Genomic DNA, 15,826 nt, shown 5'->3' with positions numbered 1-15,826 from the left:
TAAGAGATTATATGCTTTTAGTCATTATTCTCTTGAGAGCTAGATCATGGTGTTGAATAATCCTAGTTTTAACCTTTGTGAGAGGTCTTGTTTTCCCTTGATAGTTGTAAGGTTGGAATTATCTTAGCCTGCTGTTGGACTCTGCTTGGGTTATATGTCCAGTTATATGACATTGCATGTGTTTGTAGAGGTTAAGGCCAGGGTGTTCAAGGCCCTGGCAAGCATCTTTTTGAGCTCTAAGTTGCAGCAGAACTGAAGTGTTGGCACTGTTCAGCTACTAACTAGCCTCCTGTGCCACTGCTCCAAGCAGTAGATGTGGCTTTAGTAGTGCAGTACAGTCCTGAGAATGTCAGGCTGAACAGACTTGCTTATGTTTTCTGTTGCAAAGTAATTTTGTTATTGTGGCCAAAATGTTACTGCTTGTTGAAGTCCTTCCAGGTACTTAACAAGGTACAAACAAGTATGTTCCCCCAAGGAACACACCTGTGCCCTTTGTAGAGCAGAGATTAATTAGCAATCTATGCACAGCAGGTATTGTATTAGGAGTCCAGAGTATTCCACGAGGAAAATCATGGTAAAACGGACTGGGAGTTACAAACGTCATCCATTTTGCAAAGACAAGAGAGGCAGATGCACCAAAGAACCTGGTGGCACAGAAACAGGCAGTCATGGAGATGTCTGGTGGCTTTTTTTGTGTGGTAGCCCTGGAACTCACAGCTTTGCAGTTCACTGTGTAGGAAGGTGCAGAGCAGACAACTCTTAGGTATAAATAGATGTTTAGATGCTGGGGAGCCAAGAACAAGAACATAAGTCCAAATATACCGCTACCTCACAGGATAGATACAATTGTTTGCTGAGCGACCACTCAAATATTTACTGTTAGTGTTTGAAGTGGACCTTAGAGTCTCTGGCCCAGATATGCCATAAGAGATTTCTCAGCTGTACCAAGAATGGAACATAACACTGTAGCCCAGTCCAGGGGGTTCTCTTTCTTCAGATGTTTTTTACAATGAGTAAAGAATACGTGCAGTCTGCATGTGTAGTTTGGAAATGGTTGCTGTTGTGTAAAAGATTTGAAATGCCAGCAGACTGAAAAGCTCCGTAGAAGGTTCAGCTCTTGCTTTTGCTCTGTGCTTGTTACTAGCACCTTGCCAGGTGAACTTGCTGATGGTTTTGTCTCTCTAGAATTTCCTTTCTCAGGAGAGAACCAGGTTCAGTTGCTGCTTCCTCCAAACCACCATCCACTCCATAGCATTCAGAATAGGGAAACAGCCAGGATGAGACAAATACATCCGCATATTATCAGTTATTGAGAGGGTCTGGAAAGGAGATTGCATTGCCCTGTTAGTGAGATGAAACTCTCTCACACCCATGACCAAATACTTCCAAACTCTTCCCTGTTTTCTGGCTTAAAGGTCAGGAATTTCTATGTTGTGGAGTTAATTGTCCTTTCTGTATAGCATACTGTGCATTATGTGAATGTTGCAACCTCTCATCTACAGCTGTTGCTGTGGGGTTTTCCATGTCTAGAGAGTTCACAAATTTATTATTCTTTCTGTGGACATCAGACTCCAGATCCTAGTATGAGGAAGGCATAGGATGGAAATCCTGTTATATTTGCATGCTTGGGACCAGCTGCAGGAAAAGCTGAATGGATGGTAGTGTTGGCATGTGTCCTTCCCGTCTCCAAGGGCGCAGTGTGTGTGGTGTGAAAGCTGGGCTGAGAAGTTAGAGCTGTACAAGCCCAACTACTCAGACATCATCTATATTTACAGGAGAACTCTTGAGTTCTAACCTGAGCATGACTCTCATTTATTTCCCTTTCAGCCTGATTAATTAATTTCACAGTTAACTATGCAAAGCTCTTAGGAAATACCTCACCATGAAATTTCACAACTGGACTCTTCCAACTGCAATTCCTTTAGCTTTGGAGTGGTTTTGGAGTTTCACATTGTAAGATGTTGTGAAATCAACTTTTTTTACTTGGGATCAACCTCTGTGGTGACAGTCACTGAAAGATATTTCAAGTCATATTTTACTGGGTTGAGAATTTGGTTTCAGAAAGGTTGAATCAGGCTGATCTCCTTGTTACAGGATAGGACAGGGAAGCAAAGATCAAGGCTGCCAAGTTAGAGCATAGTTTCTTCATATGTCTTTTTGCTTTCCAGGTCCATAACGTTCATGGAGCGTTCAATGCCTTGGAGGGAGCAGACAAACTCAGCTCAAATCGTATGTATTCGTGGTGATTATAGGTCATAGCCACCCTCTGCAGGAGGGAAAACAAGGTCATTCATGCAGCCCTGATAAATCCAGGAGTCTTTAATTTGTCTCTTAAACCAAAATGATCCAGACATTGCAGACTGACGTTTGCATTTTCTCCAGAGCAATAGAGAAGACTTAGCACAAATGGTCCTTTGCAACTCTTCTGCAACCTGGACATCGTCTCCAGCTTTGTTATGACCAACTCAGAATTCATATCTTATTGCTATAGCTTCTCTTTACTACTGTCACTGCCACCATAACTTTTCCTTGTTGTTGTGTTGCAAGTTAGCTCTTACTTTTAAGTCCTACCCTGTGGCTGGAAGGACAGATGTTTTCATTGCCCTTCTTTATGACCAGCAAAACAAAAATAATTTTCCAGCACATGCTACAATTCAGCACAGTTTTTCTCCTTCCAGTGTTCAGGCTCCTGCAGGATATTGCTCTTGTCCACTTCTTTGAAAAAAATGTCCATGGCTATTCCTGAAGCTAGGCAATTCTGGTTTGTTTGTTTTTTTTCCCCTCCAGGAGCCAAATGTCATTTTGTTACATTTGGTCAAAGGATCCTGCAGAGAAATAATTTAGATTTCTGTTTTAGAACTGTTTCAGCAGACACAAAAAATGGCACAAGCAGCTGTAGGAAAAGATGGGGCTATGCTGGTTGTGATGCCTAAGATTTTCCTGTCAGAAGAAGTTCAGTGAGCTGCAGCTCTGACCTTAGCTAGTTCTTGATTTAAGTGTTTTGTGGTGCTGGTCTTGTCATTTATAGTTGCAAGCAGTTAGGAAGGTTCAAGTGACTGAAACTTATCTCCATGGGTTGTGGTACTGCAGAAATCTCAGAATGATGTGCAGGTTCTGGTGCCATCCAGCTGCTTTACCACATTTTGTACAAAGGACATAAATGTAGGATGTGAAATTGTTCCTTTCTCACAGAACCTGAGATAATGAGAAGGGAGATACCTTTCCTGTGACTTACTTTTTTTAGTTGATTTTGCACGTTTACTTTGAAATGTTGTGTAGGCTGTGATCCCTTCCCTTGAATGCTAACATGTCCTTTTCTGACCACAGCTCTTGCATCTCACGATTACATACTGAAGATCGTCCCGACCGTGTACGAAGACATGAGCGGCAAGCAGCGGTACTCGTACCAATACACTGTAGCAAATAAGGTAAAGAAGCAGGTAGTTCTCAGAGAAGCTCCTTATTGCAGCCCAGTGGATGCGTGGAGATTCTTCAGTCATCGTTCCTCCTCCCTCTTGCTCCTCTGCTCGGCAGCCTTGTGCGTTTTTTGTAGGTGAGCAGTAGCCTCTGCTGGGAGGAGGAGGAACTGAAGCCCTTCAGACCCTTGCTTCCTGTTGCTCCTGGTGCTGATGTTTTCCAAGGTTGGGATTGTGAGGGCTTGTCAGAGCAGGTGGTGGTGGTGTTTTAGTTCTAGAGAAAGGGATCTTTACTGCTGACTTTCCTGTATGTCAGTTTAACTGATCTAGGTTTCTGTAAATTCTGTGTGGAAGGTTCCTACATGCTGCAGGAGCTCCTGTGATTTATGTCAAGATGCATCTGGATGGAAACTGCAGTCCAGGTGACCATACAGAACAGCACTTACACGTGATTTCATTAGTAAAACAGTCTAAATTGTGGTGGATCTATCAGACAAATAAGCTAGTAGAGTTTTTAGCATTTTACAAATGTTGCTGTTAAGCAACTGGACCTGCAGCAGCAGTAAATAAATACTGGTTGACTATTTCACAGTCACTACTTTATTATAGTGGATTATGATAGTTATTCTAACTTTATAATTCTTAAAATAATTTACATTAAATGTGAATAAATTTGTATTTTAAGAATACAATGTATTAAACTTGAAAAAGTAAATAAGGACTTTTTTTTTAGGTTAAAAGCCTCTTTCAGTTTAAAATTATTTGCCAGTCTGGTGACAAATGAAAGTCCAGAATCTCTTTATAATCTGTGCATTTTACTGCTATTCTGCCATAACTGAGAATCAGGCACACACTTGTGGACTAGTTCTCAGATTAACATTCCTGTCTATAGGGGCTTTTGAGCTTGCTTGTACAGTGTGTCCCAGTGATTTGGATGTCTCCCTCTGTTCAGATTGCAGTGTATTTGTTCTGCTTAATGTCACAACGGTTGTTCTGATACGACGCAAGTTCTGAAAAGTAATTTGGAGAGTAGCAGGAGCTTTTGGCAGTTCTGTGAGCATGGTTGCAAACTGGGGTGTTTGGCCAAGACTGATTCATTAGGGCAGGATTGCTGGTGGGGAAAAGGGGAGAGGAAGGAAAAAATGAGGTCAGTTCTATCAAAACTGAAGTGCAGAGAGACAGTGTTGCTGGCTCTGCGTTTTCTTCTCATTAAAAATAAAAAATTCAATTATTGGTGCTTAGACCTTCACTCCCCACACTGGTTGGTCATAGACACAAACTGGAAGCCATTGCAATACAGATTGGCTAGTGTGAAGAGATGGATAGAGTCTGAGTCTCCTCTCCCCTTTTACCTCCTAGACCCTATGTTTCCTCACTTCCCCAGATAGCTGCTGTCCTAAGATATGTTGCAGAACTTCTGCAATTAAAGCTCTAAAAATATTATGACTAGGGACTTCAGCCACAGTTTGCCTCTCTTGTCATCCACGGGGAAAAACAACCCCAAACAAAACAAAACAACAACCTAATTTGGGGGAAATTTGGGATTTATATAAGATTAATGAGGGAGATAGATGCTATTTCACTAGCTCCCTATGAGCTCACAGAGAGTAAAATTATCTTTCTTGTCTCATGCTCATAGGTGACCTGCTGCTTGTGCTTTCTTAATCTTTCTGAAATATTTGAGGTTGTCTTTGCCTCTGTGTGAAGAATTAAAACACAAAAGGTTAGCTGAGTTGGCAGGCATGTCACAGGGCTAAGGAAGGGAAGAGCAGCTGGATAAAGAGGCAGTGTGCGCCAGTGTGCTGATGGCTCTCGTGGGATTCCTGAGTCCCCAGCCTGCTTTGATTTTTCTTCAGTCTGTCAAGATAAATGTCCTGGTCCTTGAAAATTGATATATATTTCTACTGAGAGCACAGACAAAATATTAGCTCAAAAAGATGTGACCTACCATACTAAGTTGATATTAGTACCTGTTCTGCATTGACATTGTGCAGTATCTCTTGTTGGGCTGTTGTCCTGTGGCTGATTGATTGCACTGTACCTGCTGTTAAAGAAGTGGATTAAAGGAGATTATCACTGGCAATCTGAAGATGTCTCTCCTAAATGAGGTTGGAAGACGTTTTGAACCTTCGCCAGTATTTTTCTGTATACAGTTTCATTTTGGCTTTCAGCATGATTTTTAAACATTCTCTGTGATTCATACTGAGTGGGCAAAGCATTTACATTGTTGATCCCAGTGCAAAGGGGGCTTTGCAGACAAGAGCTGCTGCTTGCTATTCTGAGTGTGTGGAGAAGGAAGGATTTTCAAGTTCTTGCAAGCTAAGCTCCATTTTGTTTGATGAATATCCCAGTATATGAGTTACATACTGATGGTACAAAAACTTCACCTACAGCCACTGAAGAGACTGCTTGTATTTAAACAGAGCAGATCTAAGCTAGAGGAATCAATGACAGTCTTTATTTACTTCTCTAACTTTGAATGAAGGTGAGAGTAAGCACCATCACTCCTTGTTCCCCGCTATGTCATTATCAGACTGTAAAGAACTTGGACTTACTTTCCTATTTGATACGGATGGGGTTGGGCAGTCATTCAGGAATTAACTGCTTTCTTCTTTCGATCTGGTCATTAGTTCAAACAGTAGAGTCAGGGCCAGATCCACAGAAGCAGTTTTACTGCAGACATTATCTGGAATGAGGTGGCTCACATTTTCTGCCATTTTCCCCCCACTTTCTTTTCTAGGAGTACGTAGCCTACAGTCACACAGGCCGCATCATCCCAGCCATCTGGTTTCGTTATGATTTGAGCCCCATCACAGTGAAATACACAGAGAGGCGACAGCCTTTGTACAGGTTTATCACATCGGTGAGTTGCTGTAAACCTCTAATTCTCTGTTCTCCTGCCTGCCTTTGGTTTCTCTTCTGAGTCTTTCTTGTCCAGAAGAATTGAGTTTCTGCTTCAGAGCATTGTGACACGATTGAAGTGAAGCAGTGCATCACTGCAGTTGTACTGAAGTGTAAGTGAGGTAACTGGTGAGCCCTGTGCTCTGACAATTTGATTTAATAGCTAGGCACAAGAAGAAGGAAAACTACCCTGGTCCAGAAGTGCCAAACTCTGTCTAGACAGGATGGGCAGTATTGCAGCATGTCCGAAACTTGGAAGTGAGCTAATGTAGTATGCAGTAAAGCATGCTGCAATAAACTGTCTCTAATGGTGAGATAGAACTTGCAGAGAATGCAGGGCAATTGTTTCACTCAGTGCTGCTGCTTGGCTTAATATGGGTATGCCAGGTCCAGGCATTTACTCCTGGGTGGAAGTGGAGAAGAGCTGTATTATCAAATTCCAGAGGTGTTTTTCTGACGAGTTATGTTTTGGTCTATCCAGATGACATCCTGCAGTACTGATCTCAGCATCTATAACAAAGCTGTGCTGTCCAAACTGCTAGTTAGGCAAAGAGCTATTTAAAGATCTTCCAGAACTTTAAAAAAATGTGTCCTAAGGGAGTTGTCTTTAAGATTTTAAGCTGCAGTCTGCTGTGCCAGGGAGGCACAGTAGAATGTGAAGTTGATAAATTGTCTGGAAGGAAGACTTCAGATTTTGATTTTTAAACTCTTTGAATATTTTAATTGAAAGTAACATAAACAGTGTTGCACTTGAAGATTTTGATTTTGCAGCTTGTGATAAACACCAAGTTGTCTTTCCTTAACTTTAGAAATGCGTGTGATCACATGTCTGTCTGGTTTCAAAACATAATCCTAAAAAAGATCAAACATCAGCATTTTATGACATGACATCTCATCCTGTCTCTACTTCTTGCCCTAACAATATGCTCTTATGGGTTTCTTATGCATCTTATTGGGGGTGAGGGTGTGGAGGTGTTTTTAACAGGAACCACTGTTGGCATTACTCTTTGTTATGTCTGTTGCTAGCATTGGTTTACTGTTGATGTGCCACTGTATGTATATAAATAGCATCTTTGTTGAATTCGATACCGTGCTTCAGAGTTTATAGAAGGCACCCACAGGAGGGGCTTTCCTCACTGGTTGCCACAATGACCCTTTGGATTTGAGGCGGCCCCAGCTAATTCTGCCCCATCCTGTCTGTAAAGTTAGCCAGGCCTAGGCTGGCTGCTAGACTGCTGAAGAAGAGTTGTACAATTTGTTTGTGTCATAGAAGCATAAAATTGTTTTGGTTGGAGAAGACTTTTACGATCATCAAGTCCAACCATGACCCTGGCACTGCCACGTCCAGTTCTCTGCTTTGTTTGGTCTTAAAAATGGCTGTGGCTCTCTTGGGGCCATTCCAGTTGAACATCCTTTCTATGATCTGTGGTCTGTGGGTGACACTGATATCTGCAGTAGTTGTCGTGCAATACATCAGGCAGGTGGGCCAGGCCCTTGTCAGATGTGGCTGACTCAGAGGCAGATCCTTGTTACAGATGCTGTATCATGGGTATCGGTCTGGACCATCTGGCCCTGGTACACATGACCTGCTCTTCTTCTCATTTGGGTTAGGAATGTTTTACAGTAGGACAACCTTGGCTGTGTATGTGCTGCACTTAAAGCTTTACAGCGTTCAAGGTGTCCTTGAAATGGTTGGAGGGGGAGAGCATTGCTGCAGAGGATCAAAACACCTTTCGTCCTAGGTTTCCTTGCCCTGTTTTGATGACATGATCTGTTCTGTTGTCCTTTCCACTGCTTTAGCACTTCCTGTATCTCCAGTGTGGCCTTTTGCATCACAGTTGGTCTGGAGATGAGTTAGTGATGATCAGCACTGGGCTGAGGTCCGGACAGAGATTGTACTGGCACATCTGGAGTCATTACCAAATGGGGCTGGCCATGGAAAGCAGCAGCTTTTTTTTTGAGCAGCAGCTGCCTAATTTCAAAACCAGAAGAGGGGCTCTTGAGTAGGGGCATCACCTGTGACTCCTTTCAGTGAGCAGATTGTTTACTGGAGCACCCATGTGGCTTTCCATGAATGTAAATGTTTTTGGAGATGGGGGAGGATCCTGTGGGCTTGAAGTGAACTTTAGGGGGAAAATTGTGTCAATGTTGGAGGGAAGGATACACTGTGAAGGGATGATCCCTTGTGGAGAGATCAGATGAGAGAGAGGTGTTGATTGTTCAGAGAGCCAAAGGAATCTTGTTCTGCTGCTGGGAGGGTTATCTGATGCTCTTTGTTAGTAATGAGTTTGCCCTCCAAAAACTTCAGCACTATAAAAAGCAGCATTATAGCACCATAGCAGTGTTCCCAGGTTTTCTGTGTTCCCAAGGGACCCACTCTAACTCGTGCCTGCTCCTTGGGTCTTTGTGGTATGAAGAATTATCCTAATATCCTGTACCAGGCGAGATGTGATTCCTGTGCAGAACAAAAGGCATAGATTTTACTTTACATGTTACACTTTAAAAAATTCAGTACTAAAGAAGATTGTGACCCACTGCTTGTGGGTCAGTGCTGCCACTGTCACTGTGCTGTGAATTTGCCATGGATCCTGGGTTTAACCACAGACACTTGATGTAATGTTAAACACAGTAGGTTTTGCCTGTCAAACTGTATTGCTTAAAAACAAGGCATCTCCCCATAAAGAGAAGCCATTCATGGCCTTGTGGTTGAGGTTATGGAGCAAGGGGAAAAGTTCCAGCTGCTGAAAATTTATAAGTTCCTGTAAGTGGCCAAGCTGAAAGAATATTTTATCATGAGGTCAGTGTAGGGGCTAAGAGGGGAGAGCAGGCAGAAAACAAGCCAAAGTTCTGCTAAAGCATTAAAAAAAAAAAATTATTATTTTTTTCCCTGATATTAGAGGACTTGTCTGCTGTCTAGGTGTGAAAAAAAATAAACTGGAAAAAATGGGGGTGAAGAAGGTTGCAGGGAGAATTATTTCAGCTATGGGACCTATTACCATCATGTATCATAGACTCAGTCCTGTGGTGTTTTAAGATGTTGTTTTCCTACAAGATGTGCTGCAGGTCAGCCAGAAATCTCTGGGTGGGATTCTTAATTTCCTAGGAATTACCTGGGGGCCCTGCTGGTCCCCTCTGTCCTTAAAAGTAATTTTCAGATTTTAAGACATCCCAGAGGAGGTCCACAATCATGTATCTGACACTTGCCTTTCTGTCATCCTGCTTGCAGCCTTGCCTCCTCCTACAAATCTGCTGATGTTTTCCTTTAGGTTTCAGCCCCCATCCCAGCCACTATGCTATAATCAGATTCTGTTCCAAACCCTTGTGTCCCCCACATTGCGTGGTCTCTCAGTGCTGTAATTGTTGCATTTCTGTGTTTCTTTTCCTTCCTCCTTTAATGGTTGGGCCTGAGTCAAACCATCACCTAATGGATCCAAACACAGATCATTCCCACTATTAAATTCCATTAGATATAAAGAAGTGCATGATGCCCGAGTCCCTTCAGTGCTGCTGAGGAGCGACGCTGCACACGCGTGAGGACTGTGATGTTAGAGAAACACGGTGGTGCAGCTTCTCTGCTGACCTAGAGACCATCTCTGGTGCTGCCTCTTTTTTGTCGCAGTGAAACAAGAGGGCTGTGTGCGTGCTGGGAGGCAGGCTCCAAGAGAATGCCAGGTGTGTGTGACTCATAACACTCAGCAGCAGGGAGCTGTGCAGATGAATATATTTTGCTTTCTCTTCCCCACCCCCTTGTGCTGCTGCACTGAAATCAGATTTTCCTACCATATGATGCAGAATCTTGGTGTTGGATGGTTTTTCTGTTGTTTGCGGTAGAACATCTCCTGTCAGCTGAGCTGCTGTGGACTGAAATAACCCAACTCCATTGTGGTCATTTTCCCTGAAAAGTCACCCTGCATCATGCTCCCAGGGATGGCAGGGAGGGGGGCAGCGGGGGCAGGAGCTGGACTTGTCCCCTAATAATACTAACTTTGCCACAGGCTGGTGCTCTGCTTTTTGCAGCCTTTATCCGCTGGAATGCCAGCTGTCCTGCAAAAGCCATTTTTACTGCAGCTCCTCATGTCACCAGCTCACGAAACACATATATCCTGGCTATAAATACCCATGTAAATGAGAGCTTTATTGCTTGCTGCCCTTGCTCACCGTTAATGAGCTGCTGGTCCTGTTGCCACTGCTGACTCCCTGCTGAGCCAAACCCTGCTGCTGTTGCCTTCCTCCTTTCTCTGTAACTTAGCCCATGGACAGCAGTGCTGTCTGGGAGACATGGCATGGTAGGTCTAGTGTGGCAGCAGTTCGCTTCTCTGTCTGTTGTATTGCATTTCTCTGATGCCCTGCTACGTTGGCTGACAGATTTTGAGTTCCCCTCTCTCTCACTCAGCTTTTAGCTCACAAAAAAAAAAAAATCCCTGTTTTCCTAGGCAGGCCCTGAGCTCTGTATCTTGTCCTTTCCTTACTGACACGGTGTCTCCAAGTCACAGAGCCACCTAATCCTGCACGATGCAAAAGTCCAAATGCAAAGAGCATCAGAGTTGTGAGGTAAAAAATGTGGGAAATGCCAGGTCCTGTATAATTATAACTTGGCTGTTAAATGTTATTAGGTTACATTATTGTGTATCATACTTTCCATGTGAGCCCTGCCTTGTGCACTGGGTGGGGTGGCACCCTGTGGGCAGCATTTCTTCCCATCCTATGGTATTTGACTGCTGCCCTGTTACAAGCAGGTGGTTTGTACTAACCCAGTCTTGAGAACAAGTCATAGGTTTCCACAGGGACTTGGAGACAGCTACTGTTGTGGTATTGAACCCTTCAAATGTGTTTTCCATCGCAGTTTCCCTGGGATGAAAGTTTGGCATTGTCGCTGTTTCACAGATAAGGGAATTGAAGCAGTGTATTGCAAAGTCCATAACAGGTGCCCCCTGGTTTTGGGTGCTCCAAGCCAAGGTTTGACATGTCAGAATACCTTAGTGTTCTTCTAGGACTGGAGAACTGAAGTAAGCTGTTATGCTAATCAGGAGATTAATTTTTTCCCTAACTCAGTTCTTGAAAATTATTATGTGTTTTTACTGGTGTTTAAGTAATTCAACCCATGACACCTTGCATGGAAAACTTTGGCCCACAGAGTGTTAAGTTGGCAGTACTTTTGTAATGGAAAGTGTTAGGCAGAGTTAGCTGTAGGTGTCACTGGTAGCTAGATTTCTCTGTTAGTCACTGTCCTTCACATGCTATTTCAGTGTCTTTTGCCTGTTTGCAAATGCTGTACGTTGTGAAATAGAGAAAAGACTATAAGGCTGTAGTATTTATAATAGAAAACAGAAGTTGGAAGATATGAGCAACACAGAGCTGCTAGAAAGCTTTATTAGGTGGCGTTTAGCCCAGAAAGGAAGAACATTCATGCTGCAGGCTCCTAGGAGCTGGGATTTATGATTGGTCAGGCTATGATGAGTTCAGGGTAGCACTAAGTTGTTCCACTGTAAGGAACAGTTTTCCTCAATGATTTTAATGTAATTACCTCCCCAGTGCTGTTACCCAGTTCTCACTGTGCTTCCAGAAAATATTGCCTCCTGGAAGCAGTAGGCAGTAATACCCTTCCTCCCAGTTTCAAGCTGCAGAAAGTTTCCCTCATCACTGACAAACCTGTTTCCTCTCTCTGTACATTTCAGATATGTGCCATCATTGGAGGAACATTTACAGTAGCTGGGATCCTTGACTCCTGCATTTTCACAGCATCAGAGGCCTGGAAGAAGATCCAGCTGGGGAAAATGCAGTAGCAGTGAAACTCTACCCTAGTCTCCAAGGACAGGAGCAAAGATTGAGACCTATTTTTGTCTTTATTTTCTATTTGATTGAATCAGTAAGTTTTTCTCTAATCAGGCTGTTCTCAGTGAAGATGTCTTCAACAAATCAAAGAAATCTCCATGCATTTCAGAGCTCTGAGAGTGAAAATTCAGTGGAAGTAGGGCATGGATTTCAATTCTCTCCCCCCAGGAAGAGAGGTTGGAATGCCATCTATGAAATACACTGTCAGGTCTAAGTAAGGATGACAGTCTGTTCTCTTGAAAGGTTCCTATGGCAGTACACAAACTAGGTAGTAGATTGCAAAGAGTTGAGGTGTATTGTGGCACTTTTTTGGAATTCTGTTGTATTTGCATGATTAGACAATCGACTTTTGTATAAGGCAAAAATTATACATTAGGAAGAAATTCCACCTGTGGTGCCAAAAAGGTGATGTATCTGTTGGGGAGGAATGGAAAGTGTTAGTCCCGGTAGCAAACTTGAGAGACAGAAGGCAGAAATAACATCAAGAAGTATTTTGTGCTTGTATTGAAAGCTCTTTTGTTCAGATATGACCTTTCTAATGAAATGAGCAAACAAGAAGAGAAAGCCTTCCCCCAGTTACCTTTCCTGGGTAATGTGTGACCCAGGCAGCAGAGGGCCTTTCTTTTACTCTGGATGTAAAAGTAGTTTCATTTCTTCCCAGAAACTGAATATCCAGTCTTGTGTTTACAGGTGGCATGAAGTAAAAACCAAACTGAGCAACATGGTTTTATGTGGCCTTTGCTTGGAAAGGGAATGGTTGTCTTTACAGCATTAGCTTTTATTCTTTCATATGTTTTTTAAACACAGACCACCCAGCAGTAGTTTGGATTCTGTACTTCTGCTTTGTTATTGTTGTTGTTATTTTGAAAAGGGGTTGTATATTCTACATGTTCAGAAAAATGGTGCAGTCTTCTGGGTGGGTGATGAGCACAGTTTACTGTCTTGCTTTGTGTGTGTATCGAATACACCTGTCAAACACAGGAAAGTCTGTTTTTTCAGGTTTTAAGGTGCCTCCCTTTTCCTTTAAAATTCAGTCGAGCGTCTTTTCTGAGCCCTAAACTGACACTGTTCACCCACAGGTACAGCAGTAGCAGGGCAGGGATTCCCACAAGCTGGTCCCTGATGGTAATTGTTTTGTTGTATTCCTTAAAAAGTACCTGAGCGTCCATGCCTATTCATTCAAGCGTGGTCTTCTGGGGCCTCCAATAAATGGAGGTGTGAGGGGAAAACTACTGCCAGGTGTGGCTTGCATTAATGGTAGACATGAGTTCACTAAAATTAGACCAGTACCCACCAGTGCATTTTCCATAGCCTCCTAAACATTCCTTGAGTAGTAACAGTCTCTGCATGCTTTGTAAATGTCAGAGCTGAGGATATACAAATGTTAAGTGTTCCAGGATGGATCAAAATCATAAAATAAAAATATTTTAACTATGAATTCTAAGACAGGTGCAGGATTTCCCTTGCGCAATATCTACTGCCCACGGCCCTTTCCTGGAGGCAAAAGTATCCAAACACGATGCTGTAATAGTATGAATCTTTGAATATTCAGTGTTAATAAAGTCAGATACATTTCAAAAGTATTCCTAATATGTGTCTGTTGAAATTATCTCATTGCTTTGGAAGTAGGGAAGGTAGCCAGTTTTATCCCCATGCCAAAAGGCAGCAGCCACCCTTCCATTGCCATCCTCTGCCCTATAATGACTTTGGATAAATTACAGCATTGGAATTTTTTCCCTGTTCTTGTTATGGACTGATTGCTATTACCTTAGGTGTCAACTGGATTGTCTAACTTCCTGTATCTGTTAATGTACGGATAGATTTTATACCTTTTTTTTTTTTTTTTTTTTTGCATTTACAAAAATCCAACTGAAAATGAGCTGCTTGTCTTCATTCCTCTGCGTGCGCCCGCGAGCGGTACCTGCTGCTTGGCAGCTGCCCGGGGGAGCTGGGATTTTCCATTGCAATCGCTCCTCTTCCTGGCTGAAGGATTTCCTCTAATCCACTGTGGCCAGCTGAAGCTTACAGCAAAAATGTCCTACTTTTTCCTCGTGAATTTGTTGAGTCTTTACTCACAGCTTATGAACCCAGTGGGTCCCAAGGACGTAACTGTCCGTGTCTTAGCGGTGCTTCCTGCTCCTGAGCTGTGTGAGAGAAGGTCCTGGTGGCGCGGTGGGTTGTGCTGCTGGTTCTCGGAAACTTCTCCCCTGTTTCTCCAACACAAACAAGCAAAGCTGGTTGCAGATTTGCTGTGTCCCATGGTGTGTTACTTCTGCCCTTCTCCCCATCCTCTGTCTGAATTAAATGCTGCCTTCTGAGCAGCCCAGGCCAGTTCTCTAAACCAGACCAGTGAAATTATTTGGCTGTTGTTGGAAATAACAGATGCATGTTTGAGTGTGCCTGCTTTCTCTGCCAAAAATGTCTACTGCAATAACCTGATAAATGACTGTTGTGGTTTTTTTTTTCCTTTTTGCTAGATGTGGAAACCAAATTGTACTCAAGTTCTGGCAAAACTCTGCCAAAGCAGCAGCCCACACCTTAGTTCTCTAAACCAGGTCTAAGCCTGTGAGTGCTGGCAAGCCAAGGCCACCTTCTGGGTCTGCTGTGAGGTGTGATGAGCTTGTCCTGCAGACAGGGCTGGCTTGCATCGTGTAATGATGCTGCACCCTGTGTTGACAGAAAAACCTCCTCATCTCTCCAAATGTGAAAGCGTGGTAGTTACTCCAGAGCAGTCCTGCCCTGTGTGTCTGTCTCATTGGATTTCACATTTCAAACTCTTTCTAGAGACAAGATGAGCTTAGTTATGCTTTTATACATCAATGTGAACAAAAATCCTTTCAGGCCAGAGTGGAAGGAAAAACACTGATCACAGTTGTTCGTTCATATTCCTGCCCCTGCTCTTTCAAGTCAGTATTTTTACAGAAGTATTTGTGGTTTTCCAAGACAGACATCCCTGTAGGAAGTAAAATACTTGAACTTGTATATATTCCAGTTTAAATAAGTCCCTCTACAGCTACACTCCATCATATGGTGAGAGCTTGTGACCTAGGATGCTTTGGAAAGGTGAAGATAAAATTTTTACCTTTAGGAAAAGCTGTGCTTAGATATATTCTAGGCAGTATGTGGACTGTAAAAGGTTACTTTTTAATTAGAAAAATGGAAATGGGGTAAGAAAAAAATGAAAGATGTGTTTGTGAATGATCTAATTTATCAAATAATTGCATTTGACTACTGTAAAATGTGAAGTTTGCAGTGTTGATGGTAACGTCTGTAGTTAATTTCTAAATATTTCTCATTTAAAGTTTATTTGTGTGATACACAAACTGTTGGGCTAAAAATGGCTGCTATGTGTATCTGCTTTAGAATAGTCATTTGAAGTTTCAGATTAAATATATCAATGAGGTATTTCTCCATAGTCCTTGGAAGAAGGGAAAGAGGGACAGTGAAGGGAGGATGTGGTCCTGTAGTGTGTTTTGCCAAAGGACAAGGCTTTTGCATTTTCACATTGGAGATTATTAAGGAGTTCTGGCATTTCCCGTTTAATTTGCAACCTTATGTTAAGAAAATATTAGCCTTTTTAGTTCTGTAATTAGAAATAAAACTCTTGTGTGTTTGGATTGGCTTCTTGTTGCACTACTATTGCAAAATCAGTCTAAAAGGGCTTTTTTTTTTCCTTT

The 15,826-nt window shown here is 42.6% G+C and overlaps 1 protein-coding gene across 1 annotated transcript in view; it reads left to right on the top strand.

Annotated features, from left to right (window-relative positions):
* The window catches only part of ERGIC1 (endoplasmic reticulum-golgi intermediate compartment 1), a 58,679-nt gene extending 44,947 nt beyond the window's left edge, over positions 1 to 13,732 (top strand). The window contains exons 7-10 of the mRNA XM_051631056.1: positions 2,169 to 2,229; positions 3,328 to 3,428; positions 6,157 to 6,279; positions 11,993 to 13,732. Of these exons, the coding sequence (XP_051487016.1) occupies positions 2,169 to 2,229; positions 3,328 to 3,428; positions 6,157 to 6,279; positions 11,993 to 12,100 (393 nt within the window). The 3' untranslated portion in view covers positions 12,101 to 13,732. The remainder of the gene's footprint in view (positions 1 to 2,168; positions 2,230 to 3,327; positions 3,429 to 6,156; positions 6,280 to 11,992) is intronic.
* Positions 13,733 to 15,826: the final 2,094 nt, after the last annotated feature.

This window comes from Apus apus, chromosome 13 (assembly GCF_020740795.1).
Source record: "Apus apus isolate bApuApu2 chromosome 13, bApuApu2.pri.cur, whole genome shotgun sequence".
Taxonomy (NCBI): domain Eukaryota; kingdom Metazoa; phylum Chordata; class Aves; order Apodiformes; family Apodidae; genus Apus; species Apus apus.
This window is presented reverse-complemented; position numbering and strand designations above follow the sequence as displayed.